Source organism: Siniperca chuatsi, linkage group LG15, assembly GCF_020085105.1.
Source record: "Siniperca chuatsi isolate FFG_IHB_CAS linkage group LG15, ASM2008510v1, whole genome shotgun sequence".
In the NCBI taxonomy this organism is placed as follows: Eukaryota; Metazoa; Chordata; class Actinopteri; order Centrarchiformes; family Sinipercidae; genus Siniperca; species Siniperca chuatsi.
Window position 1 is genome coordinate 12986855 of NC_058056.1, and position 17076 is coordinate 13003930.

The following is a 17076-nucleotide window of genomic DNA, read 5'->3' on the forward strand; positions in this document are numbered from 1 at the left end:
GGTTTGATACTTTCTCTGCCAATCGGATTAGGCTGATTAATTCCCCAAAGTGTTTAAATGATTAAAACTGGTTAATGGGCCTTAGGAAAGTTCATGGTGTCAAGAGTTGGCTGCGATATCAAACAGGGGTGGGGGAAAGAGTCAATAAGAGGTAACTGTAAGAACATTTTCTGTTTTAGAGTTGGTCTGTGTCAGTCAACAGCACATGAATACCTGCATATTCAGCTCTAATAACCTTTTGTTTCTTGAAATTACAAGACTCTGAGGAAAGAAATGCTTGACAAATAGTGCATCTGCTATGTAGTGACACAGTACCTAAATATAGAGTGGAAAATGGAGCAGAAGAAAGGGGCACAGTGAGGGCCATAAATATTCACAGTCCATCTACTGAACAAGCTGGCAAAAGCCAGATCCACGGAGAAATCTTCTCTTCTCATAAACTATGCTGAATGTGGCTCCACTGAGCTGTACTGGTTTTGCCTTCATGGTGCCACATTTTAAATTTGGACTGTGGATGTTCCTGTGCCATTTTGAGACAGATCTTAATCAGGAAATGAAAATGGAATCCTTCTGTGAAGGCTGATGGAGAGAGAGATGAAGAATGAGGAATAATGGATAAACGGTTGCAGGTTCTGGTCCCCTCCTCACCCCCTCTTCTAATATACTTGTCTCCTGAGGGAGGGGTATCCATCACGATGAGGGCGGGGCTGTTGTGCCACATCGCCTCGTGCATGTGAACACAAGGTGACTCTGAGAGACGCAGCTCATGTGTGCCCAGTCTTATAAATTCAGCCCCATGTTTCCCCCATAAAGTGTCCATCAGCACCGTAATGCATTTCACAGTGAAAGTGACAGAGCCTGGGCTTGCACATTATTAACTCCAGACATTTTTATGAGCCTGTGGAACAGAGTGCTCCTTCTGAATAAGATATGTGTCCAGTGTTCAGTGGCTGTATATCAGTCTTTTAGTTCTTGGCATAGCATTACAGCCTCTGATACACTGTTTTTAGCGTGTTTTTACATGAGTCTAAACCACAGACGGTGTCCCTGTAAATACTGTAGTTATGTCATTATTATTCTCCAGTGGGATCAAAATAAATTAGGCTTAGTTTTGTTGTGTGGAATCTATTATGTCGCCCATTTGCATGCATGGGAAATAAATCTATATTAATGTTATGTAAACTGTGTTTACAATGATAAATTGTGGCATGGAATCATAAGCAGCTTAGCAGAGTGGGGTTAAAGGCACAACCAAATTGGCAGGCTCATGATAAATGCATGGGATTTGTCTGAAAAATTAATCAAATATAAATGTGCAATGAATTTAATAGTGGCTTATTCCTGAGCTATATTTGGAACCAATTCAGAGCCTTGCATGTTGCAGGGACAAGGGACGAGGAAATGAAGGTAAATTGGCACATTTTCTGAAACAAAGAATAAAAACTGAAATTATGTGAAGAGGGGGAATCCTAAAATTCATGTAGCAGAAGGAGAGCTTTATAAAAATGATCTGTGAAGTATTTGCGTTGTGTGTTTTCTACATTTAGTGGCCGTTGTCAGTGGGGAAGAGTAACACTTTAACAGCATACAATTAAGTGGTGAAATTAAAACAAACAATGCAATTATTTCAGGAAACAAATTTTATGAGTCTGCAAAGTGGGGATACTGGCTCATGTGATGTAAAACAGTGGCTTTCTCAGGAGGAAGCCAACTTGTTTCCAAAAGACTATCTGCTTATGCAACAAGGCAAAATAGCACTTCTTGGGGGGCACACAACTCCAGCCAGCACATGAGACACTGGACTAGAGTAAGGCTTGCAGAAGTCGAGTCCACAGTACATTGACCATAGACAGTTACACGTTCTTATTGGTGTCCCAATTGGATGGTAGGATTCGACTGAAAACTACCAATCAGATATACGTAGCAGCAGCAGCAAGGACCTGTCACCGGAGTGAGCGACCTGCCGCCGCAGTAACCTACAGTGTTTTTGGTAAGACTGAAATAATTAATTCTTTACAACATTCAGTGTTTATACTGCCCAATTGTCTTTTGGTCGTTCGGTAAGGCTGAACGTTGTGTTAACGTTGGTACGATGAGATAAACTTTATTGATCCCCATCAGTGAAATGCGCTAACGTTAAGGTTAGCAGCTCAAGAGTCAAAAGAAGAGGGAAAAGCGTGATAAATAAGAAATAATGAAAACTGTATACACTATATACCTTTCATTTATACAGATATGACCATGATTGGATAGTTGCACATTAACGTTAGCTAGCTGAGAGTTCCGTTGACAGGTAACGTTAGGCTAACTTTACTGCTACTGTTAGCGTCTCTCAGTAAAATCAAAGGACCTGCTGTTGGTGAGAACGTGCAGTAGAATCTCCTCTGCCTACTCGAGTTCTTTTGTCACATCCATTCTATCTTGTCATATACTTCTGAAATATGTTCTCTAAGTTATTTTGAGTGGAATAAATTACACTTAAGAAATTATTAGTAACATGCCATATCAGAGGCCTACATCTGCACCTTGACCACCCCTGTTATCTGGGATAATAAAGTTTACCTTCACCTGTATGTTCCAAAATCAACTACAATCACTCATTAATAAATAGGTAATTAACTCATATTCAGTGTTTCAGAGGTCAGGGAGACTGTATTTTTGATGTTTTGCACCATTAATTTTTAATTTCTCCCTGCTGTCAATATATATAGAATATATCAACTACAGTGGTTTCTCTCAGTATGTTTTTTGCCTCCAATGTTATCTGTGAGGCAGCGCTGCCTCCCAGGCTATGGTTAAGGCAGGGGTATATAGAATGTTGTATAGGGGTATATGGAATGTCAAATAATAAATATCCATAATCCATAATAATAGTTCATATTTCTGATGTTTTACTGGTAACTTTTGGGGCAAAAGATTTCATCTGATTTTGAGTGCAAAGATGGCATGCACACTCAAGGACTTTTGCCATAAGCAAAAACCTAAAACTTAGCCAAAGAGAAGAAAAGCTTAATTTGAGGAGCTGCAATCAGGGTTTAGTAGTTGTGACCCTGCTCTGACACTTCCTCCTTTTCCTCGCTGTGTGCTAAAAGGGTATCAATGACCTGTTGTACACTAATGTTGATTGTTATATTATGTTGATATTGTTGTTGTTGTTGTTGTTGTTGTTGTTGTTGTTGTTGTTGCTGCTGCATTACTGTATCTACGTGTATTTCAGTATCTACAACTGAAGATGGCGACCCCAGTAATCCGCATAGTCAAGCCAGATGCCCCTGCAATTCGTCGACAGGCCGTACTGATGGCGACCAAAGAGGCAGTTACTATCGGGAGAAAAGGATGGTCTTCCCCAAACCCCCACAGGAGCTGCTCAACCCAGCCACTGCCCTGGCCCACGCAGAGAAGCTCCTTTAAGCAGAGGGTATCCCGCACTGTCACGTCACCTGTGCCTGGGAAAGCTGGTGGTGCCATTTCGTCAGTATAAGAATGCACTATTCCACTTGCTTGTGGCAAACGATGTGGGCTACATGAAGTACTAAGCATATTATATTCAATACCTGTTACGGACAGAGAGGCAGGAGACACCGATATGGAATCAGATGTTGTTTTGAGACTACAGCAGAGTCAACACAGTTTGCAGGTACGAGGTTAGGTAATGGATTATAGTTAGGATGTAGAAAGTTCACAGATACTGTCCTTTGTCTTACTGATACGTTGATGATGAAGGGGTAGCAGGTAGGGAACCACACTGGAGTAGAGCACACACTGGAGTAGATTTTGTTGAGGCCCCGGTAGTCGACACAAGGCCGCAAGCCTCCGTCCTTTTTGGCCACAAAGAAGAAACTGGAAGCAGCAGAGAAGTGGAGGGACGGATATAGCCTTGGTGAAATGCTTCACTGATATACTCCTCCATGGCCATCTGCTCTGGGATGGATAATGGGTATATCTTCCCGCTTGGCACTGGCTCACCCGGAAGTAGATCGATAGCACAGTCTCATGGCCGTTGTGGAGGCAGCTTTGAGGCTTTCTTTGGGCAGAAAATGTCACTGAAGGGGGCGTAACAGGATGGGATGTCCACAGATTGTTTCTCCACTGGGCTCTCGATGGAGGTGGAATACACAGGGAGCATCTCAGAGCGAGGAGCGGGAGGTTGAGGTCGTTAATGTAATCTAATGTTTGTAATGTAGTCTAATTACTGTTACTTAATCTAACTACTGTAATGTAATCTTATTATACATACGCCATTTGGTGATACCAGGCCCGGCGGAGATCTGCACTCTACTGAGTGCACTCTTCTAGTTACTTTTGTACTTTTATTTAAAGGAAATCTTGAATGTAGGACGTCTACTTGTATTTTTACAGAGCGGTATTGCTACTTTTACTCAGGTAAAAGTTATGCGTACTTTCTCCGCCACTGTATACTTGTACTCCACTACATTTCAGTGGAAATACTGTAATTTTTACTTCACTACATTTATTTGGCAGCTATAGTAACTTCACAGATTAAAGCTGATCATACAAACATGTATATTTTGTATACATACAGAACATAAAGTTACCTTACAAGATATGATGCATTGTTTAAGATGAAAATACCCAACACTATATAAAGTAGGTAGAACCAGCTGCAACAATACTACTTACAAGTTAATGCATAAATGCTAATAGTCATATGTATAATAATATAAACTTCTGAAAGGGACCAGTCTGCATTTTGAATACTTTTACTTTTGATACTTTTACTACATTTTGCTTATAATACAACTTCAGTCAATTTTTGAGTGCAGGGCTACTTATATTTGAGAATTTTTACATTGTGCTATTTCTACTTTTTCTCAAGTAAATGATCTGAGTACTTCTTCCACCACTGGTGTAACCAACTGGAAAACCATACTTCTTAACGAGTATAAAAAAATTGTAATCATTGTAATCTGAAAACTTTTATGATAATTTTTTTCTAAAGGAATCTGTATTTGATTACTTCAAAGTAATCCGATTACTTTTGTAATTAGATTACTTTTGTAATCAGATTACTTCGAAGTAATCCGATTACTTTGGTAATCAGATTACTTTTGTAATTAGATTACTTTTGTAATCGGATTACTTCGAAGAAATCAGATTACTTTTGTGATCGGATACTTCATTTTGAGCTCAACTACACACCTGTAATGTTTTGTGACTGCATCTTGCACTGTTGTTACGCTATCGCGTAAGACAGACGCAAGGAAAGTAGGAACCCGCTTGCAGCAGCACCTAACACTCCATCATGCTCACCCATTCCCATCTACATCACTGATGTAACTGACTGACTGGCCGCTTCTGTGGTAGTTCCTGCTACAGTAGGTGTCTCCAGGACCACATTTTGCCATGATGACACACACACACACAGACTCACAAGGGGAAAACAACACCAGCCACACTGTCGCAGCTGGTAATTACCACATATTCCTGGCCGATAAGATGTGAGTGCACTCTTCTAGTTTTATTTATTTATTTGACTTCTCTATTTTACTCCTTTCAGAGCTTACACTTCAATTGGAAGTACCTTTCAGTAAACTTTAGGTCATCAACAAATTTACAAGCCATCTGTACTTTCCATGCCTGAAGTGCTTGAACTTCAACTTGATTTCTTCACTTTTTTCATTCATCCAACATTTTCTTTATATGAACATGCTCCTGATCAGTTTCAGCTGTGTTTCAATGTGATGTGAATATATTATTTCACGTTCACTGACACAGACCGGTCACCTGTCAACCCATCACTGTCAACACAGTGAGTAAATTAATTATGAAGCATGATGTCCGCCATAGCAACAGGCTAAACCCCACCCCTTCTTTTAGCTCAGGAGTTCTCTCAGTTCCTTAGTAAAAGTTGCTCTCAGCAGCTTTCTGAATGGCTCTTCAGTCTCCTGATGACATGAAACATGGATCCCTCCCACATTAACAGATTAAACATTGTTGCAGCTGGTTCTACCTACTTTATATAGTGTTGGGCATTTTCATCTTAAACAATGCATCATATCTTGTAAAGTAACTTTATGTTCTGTATGTATACAAAATATACATGTTTGTATAATCAGCTTTAATCTGTGAAGTTACTATAGCTGCCAAATAAATGTAGTGAAGTAAAAACTACAGTATTTCCACTGAAATGTAGTGGAGTACAAGTATACAGTGGCGGAGAAAGTACGCATAACTTTTACCTGAGTAAAAGTAGCAATACCGCTCTGTAAAAATACAAGTAGACGTCCTACATTCGAGATTTCCTTTAAATAAAAGTACAAAAGTAACTAGAAGAGTGCACTCAGTAGGGTGCAGATCTCCGCCAGGCCTGGTATCACCAAATGGCGTATGTATAATAAGATTACATTACAGTAGTTAGATTAAGTAACAGTAATTAGACTACATTACAAACATTAGATTACATTAATGAAATTAAAGCAATGACGACAAATGTGGAGTGCGTCAGTCAGTTACATCAGTGATGTAGATGGGAATGGGTGAGCATGATGGAGTGTTAGGTGCTGCTGCAAGCGGGTTCCTACTTTCCTCGCGTCTGTCTTACGCGATAGCGTAACAACAGTGCAAGATGCAGTCACAAAACATTACAGGTGTGTAGTTGAGCTCAAAATGAAGGCCAAGTTCGAAGATGGGTGTGGTCCGAGCAAGGGTGCCAGAAGTAAGGGGGTATAGTAAGTAGGGAAGGGGCCATTGCCACCTCCCCCCGCCCCCCTTTATGCCCCTGGCCCACATTTGTTTTAATCTATACATAATAATTATTACCGGTAAGTACCCCCCCGAGGACGGCTAGGCATATAGCACAACTGGCATAGCCAGGAGGTTCTGGTGGGTAAAACCACATGTGGTCTGATTTCATCACCCGTCGCCTCGTATACAGACCAGTTTTGTCATTGTAAATTTTAAACAGCCCTCTTTCTGTATCCTCATTGAGCCATGAAATGTCGGCAGATGGGATGCCACTGGGGTTTTCCCACAGATGCACCCAACCCTCTAGCTCCACCTGCAACATGCATAACACACAGACAAAACATTTCATTATTATATACATAATGTTAAGACAGAACATGTAAACCAAATTGTTCTCATTTACATTGTTTGCCTATAATGTGAATATCACTTACAGGGGAGTCACTCAGAGGTGCTTCCATGGGATAATCATGACCCTTGGTTGTGGACGGGGACTCTGTGGGCTGGCTAGTGGATACAGGCTGCTTGGGGCGGACAGCGGGCTCAGGCTGCTTGGTCTTGTCTGTGGGTCGGGAACCCCGGCACTGGAAATCCAGAGACTGGCTGCTAGTCTGACTGCTGGACTCTTGGGACTTGAGCAAGTCTGAGAATTTACCAAATAAAGTAGTTTTGTATTATACATTATTTAACAAAAACAAAAAACAAAACGGTTTGATGTCTCTCTGTATCTCACCTACCTTCCACAGCCTGGCTTGCAGCTACCAGTTCAGCATCATCGCCTGGCCATGATGAAGGACCACACTTGGAGGTGCTTGCCTGCGATTGCTGGACAACAAATGTAATGTAACTATCTGGATTTTATGACGTAGCGGTTTTAAATTAGCAAAAGCAAACAAACACATTTGGCCAAAGTGCTCAAAATATCAGTAATTTGAACAATTTTCATTTACTATGCTATTCTGCTCTTCCTGTTCCATAACAAATACATAATCAAATGAACAATTACTTGCACCTTGTCATTAATATATTTCTTGAACCTCTTCATCTGCACACTTGTGATGTGGATCACTGGTGTGTGCAACCACCTCCTCACAGAACTGTATGCCTTCTGAAACACAGATAATAGCTATAGTTTTGTGCAAACAAATATACAGGTTATTTATTTTAAGCATGACATCAAAATTGGATTTTTAAATGCATCACCTACAATGGTATTAAATATAATATGCTTACTACTTCATGTAGCCCACATCGTTTGCCACAAGCCAGTGCAATGGTGCATTCTCATACTGGCCAAATGGCACCACCAGCTTTCCCAGGCACAGCTGACGTGACGGTGCGGGATGCCCTCAGCTCGAAGGAGCTTCTCTGCGTGGGCCAGGGCAGTGGCCGGGTTGAGCAGCTCCTGTGGGGGTTTGGGGAAGACCATCCTTTTCTCCCGATAGTAACTGCCTCTTTGGTCGCCATCAGGACGGCCTGCCGACGATTTGCAGTCGACGCGGATTACTGGGGTCGCCATCTTCAGTTGTAGATACTGAAATACACTTAGATACAGTAATGCTGCAGCAGCAACAACAACAACAACAACAACAACAACAACAACAACAACATAATATAACAGCATAATATAACAATCAACGTTAGTGTACCCCCCCCCCCAAGGCTGACGATGATAAACTTTTGTTTTATATATAAATATATACATATCTAATGATAATAATTGAGTGGTATAATTTACATTTTTTATAATAAATTATTAGTAAGATGCTTTACAGTAAATCCGTTCATGTCGGGAGCAGTCTTAGACCCTGTAGGGTCACACAAGATAGAATGGATGTGACAAAGGAACTCGAGTAGGCAGAGCAGATTCTACTGTACGTTCTCAACAACAGCAGGTCCTTTGATTTCACTGAGAGGCGCTAACAGTTACCTTAGCAGTAAAGTTAGCCTAACGTTACCTGTCAAAAGAACTCTCAGCTAGCTAACGTTCATGTGCAACTATCCAATCATGGTCACATCTGTATAAATGAAAGGTATATAGTGTATATAGTTTTCATTATTTCTTATTTATCACGCGTTTCCCTCTTCTTTTGACTCTTGAGCTGCTAACCTTAACGTTAGCGCATTTCACTGATGGGGATCAATAAAGTTTATCTCATCGTACCAACGTTAACACAACGTTCAGCCTTACCGAACGACCAAAAGACAATTGGGCAGTATAAACAATGAATGTTGTAAAGAATTAATTATTTCAGTCTTACCAAAAACACTGTAGGTTACTGCGGCGGCAGGTCGCTCACTCCGGTGACAGGTCCTTGCTGCTGCTGCTGCTACGCATAACGACGTCTGATTGGTAGGCTTCAGTGGAATCCTACGATCCAATTGGGAGTCTACAGTCAGACTCCAGACCAATAAGAACGTGTAACTGTCTACGGTCAATGTAGACTTGGCGCTACTGTGGACTCGACTTCTGCGAGCCCAGGCAAGGCAAGTAGAGTTTGGTAATGTCAAATCCGTGCTATTAGAGTTTACAGCGCGCCTCACACAGCCAGTCAGCTGGCTGGAGTCAGCTCAGCCTCCGCCGGAGTTGTTTTGGAGCCTGAGCTCAGTGTGATACTGTGCGTAAAATCTACCTGTCAGACGCAGCAGCGGTGCCATGGCGGGCAGGGTTCAGCGAGCGAAGTCCATTCTTACACACACGGAATAACTTCCTTTTAAACGGATGCCATATGTTGTGCGACGATGGCAGTTTCCCAGAACTGATAATGTGAAGTAGAAAGGTGGGTCCGTCCGTCTCCATCGACTCAGTTGCGCCGAGAAACGATGCTGTACGAAGCTACGGGAGATTTTTCCACCACAGGTAAGATGATTTTCGGAGATGTTTAGTTAGTGACTAGTATCCAAAAATATTCTCAGCCTATTATTAGATAGTATACTATGATCTCTCTATTATACAAAAGAGCAAAACAGTGAAAAAATATGAAGATTTCCCTTATGATCAGCTACATAAATAAATGAAGAATATGCAATTTTATGTGAGGTAAAAAAAAAAGGTGTGATGTCATCAAAATAATGAAAAATTTGTTTTTTGTGTTTGAGCCTTTGTGTGTGTGTGAGAGAGAGGGGGGGGGGAGTGACATATGAACAAACTGTAGTAAATAGACAAAAAACAGACAGAGAAAGTAGAGAGAGTATGATCTCATAATCATTAATAATTGTGGAGTCTAAGCTCACACACACACATACACTGCTAAGTGCATATCTTCAGTGTCAGATCAATTATTTGTGGATGTGGTATTTGTTGTCTAATGTAGTGTGTAATGGAATTCCCTGTTATCTGGAGAGTGGCTCAGCCTCAGAAGCATGTGAGAATGGAGACAGTAGGACAAAGTGTTGAAGATACTGAGCCTGAGTCTTGGGTGTGTGGGCTCAGATTCAGCCACCAGCCCACATTATTCATGCTTCTCCACACCAAACAGCTCTGAAACCTACTGTGACTGCATGAGCTTTTGTTCTCTAGGGGTTACAGATGCCACAGGTCTGCTGTGGATCTACATGTCTTCTCTGTGGGCCAGAAAATCATTGCATACGTAGGTGATATAAAGCAAACAAATACAATACTCTGCAGTAAATGTCAGCTTTGTGGGGGTAAATATTTTGTAGTTTTTGTTGAGACTGCGTCAGAGGCATTGATGCGAGTCTTGAGGCTATAGATTGTAATGATGGCACTGCATTTTTAGGTGTTCATGTTATTTTGCCCCTGTATGTTTCTGTCCAGGTCTGTGCAACCCAGTCTCCTCCCAAACCTCATAAATTAAGCCCTGCCATACCTCTTTTTTTCTAATGTGTGGAAAACTGTCTTGTGTATTTCCACCCTGTGGCTCATTTCTCACTACAGCACTTTCAACTAAAAAGCATGAAAGTACTTGATTTGCTACATTCTACTAATTCCAAAATATGATACAGCTGTCTAAGTGGCTCTTATTTAATCATAAGACGATGTATGAAAGATTCATTTGATGGATGAGGTCTTTGTCAGCCAAAAGGGACTGACCATTGGTGCAAACAGTGTATTTGCTTACTCAAAGCTGGACATGCTCAGATCACACGGCCTCTCATTGGCGGACTTGTTGCCTTAGTGATGGCCTCTCCTGACAGTGTTATTGTGTTTGTTTTTCACATAAACCACTAATTTTTGTAACTGATCTTCCGCTCGTTTGTCCCACTCTTCAGCTGCATTTGAAAACATTCAGGAGGAGTCATGGAGGCCAGTCAAAGTAATCAGTATGCAGTGCAAAGTACAGTAGCACCTGCCACACTTTCCCTGCTTTTCAATACCAGCAGCCGTGCCGTGACATGTGGAAGATATTTTTTCCCTACATGTTTATATGAATCTGGGGGTGTGAGATGAAACAGTTTAACATACAGCAGATGGTGATTTTATGGCTCAGACTGGTGAAGGCTTGAGAGGAATGCTGATTGCCAAACAAGATGAAATATTTCATGTCCTAGATTACTACATTACTAAAAACCCAATGTTGGGACTGACTGGACAGTTACACTGCACCTATAGATGAACTGTATTTTCCCAAGAATGTGCCATGATTTAATTGAACTGCTTGTTATTCCTTTCCTTTTATTCATCAAATTAGGTTGTAACTGTACTTAACATGTATTTCCAGCTACCAGACTGCCAAATCTTCTTTGGACTTCATCCTCTGATCCACGAGACGTTTGAACCTGCCATCATGGAGAGCCTCAGTGAGCTCCAGAACCCCCTATTAGACAAAACCAGCAGACACGTGGTGCACAACGATTACCAGGGTTACCAGTGTGACTACCCGAGCCAGCCTTACCAGGACAACCTCATTGGCTACTACTACACTGAGACTAATGGCAAGCATAAGACTCAACAGTTCCTGGATGCCACATCCCTGCATCTAGCTGTGGAGGCCTTCTACAGGCCCAACTTTATCCTGTACAAGGACGACGTGAGTCTTCACAGCAAGGACTCCAAGAGCGAGAGCTTTGAGACCACTTTCACAGAGAGTAAGGACACTGTGTTGGATGGCGTTTCCACAGAAAACCCTCTGGACAGCATACAGGGAGAGAAGGATGTGAAGATCCAAACAGTGTCGTACGAGGTAGAGGAGGAGCAGGGTCCTGAGTATGAGGTCAGAGGTCACACCAAAGAAAAATATGAATAAGTCTTCTGCATATATGGCAGTTTGCAGTGCTTTAGTGGTATTTTATTTGGAGATGTAGGTGCCTGATATACTGGGTCTCTACAAGCAGTATATATTTCAATTGTAGCCTGATACATGGTGTAAATGTAGAAACAGTTATACTTCTAACTCCTGCTACAAGCTATATGGGAATAATTACTGTAACTACACACATTAAAGAGCAAATTGATGCAAGTAAGAGCCTTTTGGCAGTGTTTGACAGAGTAATTAGAATATTGAGTTGCTATATGAAATTAAAGGCATTACAACACTTACTCCTAACTGTCAGGGCCATCTTTCAGCAGAAAGTGAATAGTGATGCATATTATTTCATAATTTCATTTTAATAGACTGCCAGGGTGATTCATGCTCATTTCTCTCTCTGTTCTCTAAATGGTCAATTTACCGAAGTCTTTCAAATCTAGTGCGGGGTAATTGTACGCTTTTGTTTTATAATTACATTTTAAGAAAATGACACATCTGAGTTTATCTATCCAGGCCATTGTTCTTTTAGGACTTCAACTTCCCTATCCAAAAGAAAACCGTGACAGCAAAAGAGCAAAGTCTTTTCAGAAGTGGTAAAAATCTAATTTCATCCAGGGACGCTTGTGAAATACCCAGGGCTCTGAGCTGGCAGAGGAAGAAGTATTGCAACCTAACTGGGCTGATGATCGCGCCAGCTCTTGTCACTCGGAGGCCTGGCAGATAGATAGAGCAGCCATAGAGACATGGCAGTGACTTCCATTAATGCCATAAGTAATGCCGTGCTGTGAGGGTATTAAGCGGGACTCTGCTGATGCATGGCTGTCGGAGCAGGTGAGCCTGGAGCTAAAGTTATTCCATGTCAATTGAAAAGAGCAAATGAATCTGATGAACAGTTTTTAGATGAAAGCTGGGTTTCTATCTGGAATATGAGACTTTTTGCTCAGCACCTGTGTTTCTTTACTTTCCCTTCCTGTGTGTCTATATGTGTGTATGTGTGTGTGCCTTGGTGCTAAGATTCATGTATTTTGTGAGGCATAAAAACACACACAAACAGAGCCAGATGTGTGCTGATGCATATAAGTCAAAGCAAACATTTAGAGGACTTTCACAGCTATGGAGGCTAAAAATAAGAGGGAGAGAGCAGAGCTGGTGATGGCTTCATACACATCCTAAAAATTCAGTGGCGGTTTCCCATCATATCACAACCGTCAGTGGATGTGTTTTTTATACTCTTTCCTGCAACCCATGTCATCACTGTACATTTCTATGGTGCTCCATCCATTGTTTAGACCCAGCAACAGAAAAAAACAAGGTAGTGTAACTTTAAAATAGTAATTCCATTTTCAGCAGATGCTTGACATCTGTGTGACAGAGAAAAAATAAATTGCAGGTAACAAAGTAACAGGAGCCTGTGGATGATGCCACTGCCCCGAGTAACAGGGTGCAGGGGTCTGTGTGTGCCCTGCTGTGGAGTCGACTGTCCCCTCCAGACTCTAACGAGGCCTCAGAGATAGCTGTGACAGGGTTGTTAAAGGCATTGTGCCTCTGTGCAGCCCCATCAGTTATACTGGCATCAGACCAGACTGGGAATGTGTCCCCAGCCGGCCAGACTCGGTGTCAGGCAGGCTGTCAGTAGGACTGAATGCACCAGTCACTCAGAACTGTTATCAGGTCGTGCTGCAAAGATAGAAGGAGATTACTGCTGTTTGTTCCCACTGGTTTATTCATGTGATGTCAGATTATGTGGTTATGACCAGCTGCTGTGCTGATGGATCACACCCGGCTGTACAGGTGGACAGTGTTCATAAAGCAGATAACAGGGCGCTTCATAATCTTTTCTTGGCGGTAGCTTTTTGGAAACTGTTTGGATAGTACAGTGCTTCTGTCCTCCCCTTCCCCGTAACATCTAAATAAGGTTTCTACACAGAAACGCTCCCAAAATACTAAAAGATAATTACATTAGATTCTGTGATTTGGGAAATGTAGATCAGATTATAAGCTAAAAGAGAAAATTGCTTAAAAATATGGTCGTCAGCGCACAAGTATGGTTCCTTTCTTCTTTGCTCCCTGACTGTTCTTTAATTACCTCTAAAATGGTTGCTTCAGTTCCTGCCTTACATATTGATTTCTATTTTGTGCCTTCCTTTTCCACGCTTTGATTGATCCCTGCAGGCAGCAAGACTAACAAATGAAACCTGGTCCTTGTGGGGGCTATTTATTTAGACAAACATCCACTCCATCTCTGGGACAGCTGAGAGAAGTAAGGCGACGTCCTCTTAAAGGTCACCCATGCAGTCACATCGTCATCCTTGATGCAGGCACAATGTGCCAATGTAGTCTGAGAGGCATTTGAATCTATCATTCATTAGTACATTCAGCCCTTGTGACCCTGAGTTTGAGTATCGAGGCACAGTATTGGGAGCTTGTGGTACACTCACAGCCTCGTAAGACGGCGGGTGTATTGAGGAGAGATGGTGGAGGTCTCTCATGCTGTAGAAGCAATTTAGCACATAAATGACACTGTCTTCTTGCTGTTTCCCCTGTCACCGTGCAATGATGGAACAATCCGTTAATCCTGTGTTATCTGTCAGGCCGCTCATGGGTGTTGACAGAGGCACCAAATCCTTTCTGGCTGGCTGAGCACATCCTGTCCTGGGTGGGTGGTGGTGGAATAAGAGCAGATACACTGGTCTGGGGGGGTCACCCGTTGTCAAGCTACATCACTGTGAAGATGTCCAAAGTACACCTGACTATCTACACAGGTCAACCGTACTCCATTATCATTTAAATGTCAATCTCAAGATCACTGCACTCACCTTTTCTCTCATTTTGTGGATGGTGTAGTTTGTCTCACAAATTGTACTTAGTAGTCATACAAAAAGTGCATCATCCTTTCCTTTTCTGACATTTATTTTTTCTTCATTAACCCGCTGTCTTCCAGAGTGACAGTTCCAGTGAGAGTGAGAGTGAGGACAACTTCATCGTGCTGCCCCCTCGGGACTACCTGGGCCTAGCCATCTTCTCCATGCTCTGCTGCTTCTGGCCCTTGGGCATTGTTGCATTTTACTACTCTCACAAGGTAAAGGCCCAGAGACCTCAAGCCTGTCATTAACTCTGATTACACTGCATTCTATTTAAGGTCAGTAAGCACAAGCACTCAGACAACTGCTACCGCAGCCCATTTTCCACCATGTGACCTTCCTTGCAGTTATTTCAGATGATTGACTATGTAAATTCTGCAGGTTCAGCCCACCTGACAGTCCTCTGTATTCACTTTAGGAAACCATTAACATTGAGGTTTTGGTCCGCAGTATGTTCTGTGTTGTAATGACATTATTTTAAGTTGTTGCATCCATAGCTGAGACCTAATTTGTAATTATAGCGACACCTTAAGTTCATCTAATGTCAGTATCTTTCTGGTCCAAAAAGAATCGGCTCACGCCCTGCAATCTCAAACAAAGCACAGCACATCTTAGTGGTTTCGCAACATCTTCCACAGTAATTGCTGAGAAAATTATACCGGAGCAGAAAATAATGTGTCAGAAGAATAAATAAAGGCCAGGCTCATTTTTTGATAGGAAACCAAAACACCCAAACAACACATTTGTCATTTTCAGAGAGATAATGACCTAATTGCCATGGTAACTAATGGCTCCCTGAGAGCATTTCTTGTTTTCTCTCTTTTAACTGTGGCTTAACACCTACTCATACACTCCTGATGAGTAACACACCGGCTCATTTCACTCTCTGCTTTGTTTTGTCAGACTGGCAAGGCCATCGCTAAGGGAGACTTCTCCAGAGCAGGAATGAGCTCCAGAAGAGCCCTATTCCTGGTGGCTCTTTCCATCACCATTGGAACAGGGATGTATGTGGGGGTGGTTGTGGCCCTCATAGCCTACCTGTCCAAGCCAGGACACGTATAGCACTTGGACTGGTTTGCTTGGGGGGAAATAGAGAAAAAAAGGAGGCAAGTTGGGAGGAAAGGAAAAGACTAGTTGAACAGATCTCTTCACCTCTCCTGAAGATGTGTGCCTGTGTTGCTGCCTGGCTGTCTGCAAAGCTATATGAAGAGAAAAGACTAAACCAAAAAGAGAGAGAAAACAAGACAAAACAAGATGTGTGGATGGAGTATTACTTGGACTGCATATTGATCTGGACTGAATCTTTATTTCTGGGATGCAACACTCCCACCAAGGTATTGCACCACCACCACAAGAAAAAGAAAAGACAGCGCTGAGAAGGATGACTACTCTTCGACAAAGACTGTTGTACTTATATGTTAGACAGAAACTGAGTTCATAGCAGTAAAGAACTACCTACCTTTTACCACATTAGTCGTTTTATTTTACCTTTATAGTAGATGTATTCTCTGTCAATACTATTGCAGATTGTGTATTGTCCACTTTGGAAATGAATTTCTTGGAAAAACAGTCAGAAGCCAGTGGGTTTTTATGTGACTGTTTATTCAAGGAATATACTGGAAATTAATCCATCTGTAAACAGAGACATGTGGACCTTTAATTGAAAGAGAACAAAGGTGATTGTCACAGTGTACACAAAGTTGCTGAGCAGTGGTCAAGAGGGGTATTTGTGTTTATTGTGTACTGTAAATTTAGTCAATAAATACATTTGGCATGAATAATCAAATATCCTCTGCCATGGCTCTCATCCTCTTATTCACTGTCTCTTTGAGAGTAGTGTCTTGGTGCAGTGATTCCCAGCTAGGGGTACTTTTATCCCAGGGGGTACTTGCAGTTGCCAGGGGGTATGTGGAAAGCTCAACTAATTAACTAAACAAAGGAAATTAAGATCAGATTTTCCACATATTTGTGTTAAGGAGGAAAATAAACAGCCAAATAATATTTCAAATTGGTGTGTTTTTTTTATTATTAAGCTGCCTATTCAGTCACATGTAACTTAACACATTGTAATGGATAAATGGTTGAAACGTCAAAGCTTGTGCCAGTCCAAGTAGTAGTAACACAAACTTGAGCATAGCAGCCTATACAGTGAAATTTTAATTGTATGAAAAAATACTGTAACAATATCCACTTTTATATAGTTGATAGTGTTAGATAACATCCACTTTATAATCCGTACAGAACAGATTTGAAGAAAAACATATTTGGAACATGATGGCTAGGGTTGATGAAGGGGTATG

General features: G+C 41.6%; 1 protein-coding gene and 1 long non-coding RNA gene across 3 annotated transcripts; one reads left to right on the top strand and one right to left on the bottom strand.

Annotated features, from left to right (window-relative positions):
* The first annotated feature begins 1664 nt into the window (after nucleotides 1–1664).
* On the top strand, nucleotides 1665–16784 carry LOC122861984 (synapse differentiation-inducing gene protein 1-like). 2 transcript variants are annotated; one of them, XM_044167126.1, is made up of 7 exons: nucleotides 1665–1990; nucleotides 3218–3637; nucleotides 7452–7543; nucleotides 10226–10295; nucleotides 11388–11879; nucleotides 14857–14994; nucleotides 15680–16784. In XM_044167126.1, the coding sequence occupies exons 2-7, from the start codon at nucleotides 3587–3589 to the stop codon at nucleotides 15836–15838; spliced, it is 1002 nt and encodes a 333-aa protein (XP_044023061.1). In that variant the 5' UTR covers nucleotides 1665–1990; nucleotides 3218–3586; the 3' UTR covers nucleotides 15839–16784. The 2 variants fall into 2 exon arrangements, with proteins under 2 accessions (XP_044023061.1, XP_044023059.1); XM_044167124.1 differs by lacking the exons at nucleotides 1665–1990; nucleotides 3218–3637 and adding an exon at nucleotides 7176–7346.
* LOC122861985 lies at nucleotides 3645–7711 on the bottom strand. Its single transcript, XR_006374614.1, has 3 exons — nucleotides 7443–7711; nucleotides 7140–7348; nucleotides 3645–7018 (listed from the first exon to the last, which is right to left on the bottom strand). It is a non-coding gene; the product is annotated as an uncharacterized LOC122861985 (long non-coding RNA).
* Nucleotides 16785–17076: the final 292 nt, after the last annotated feature.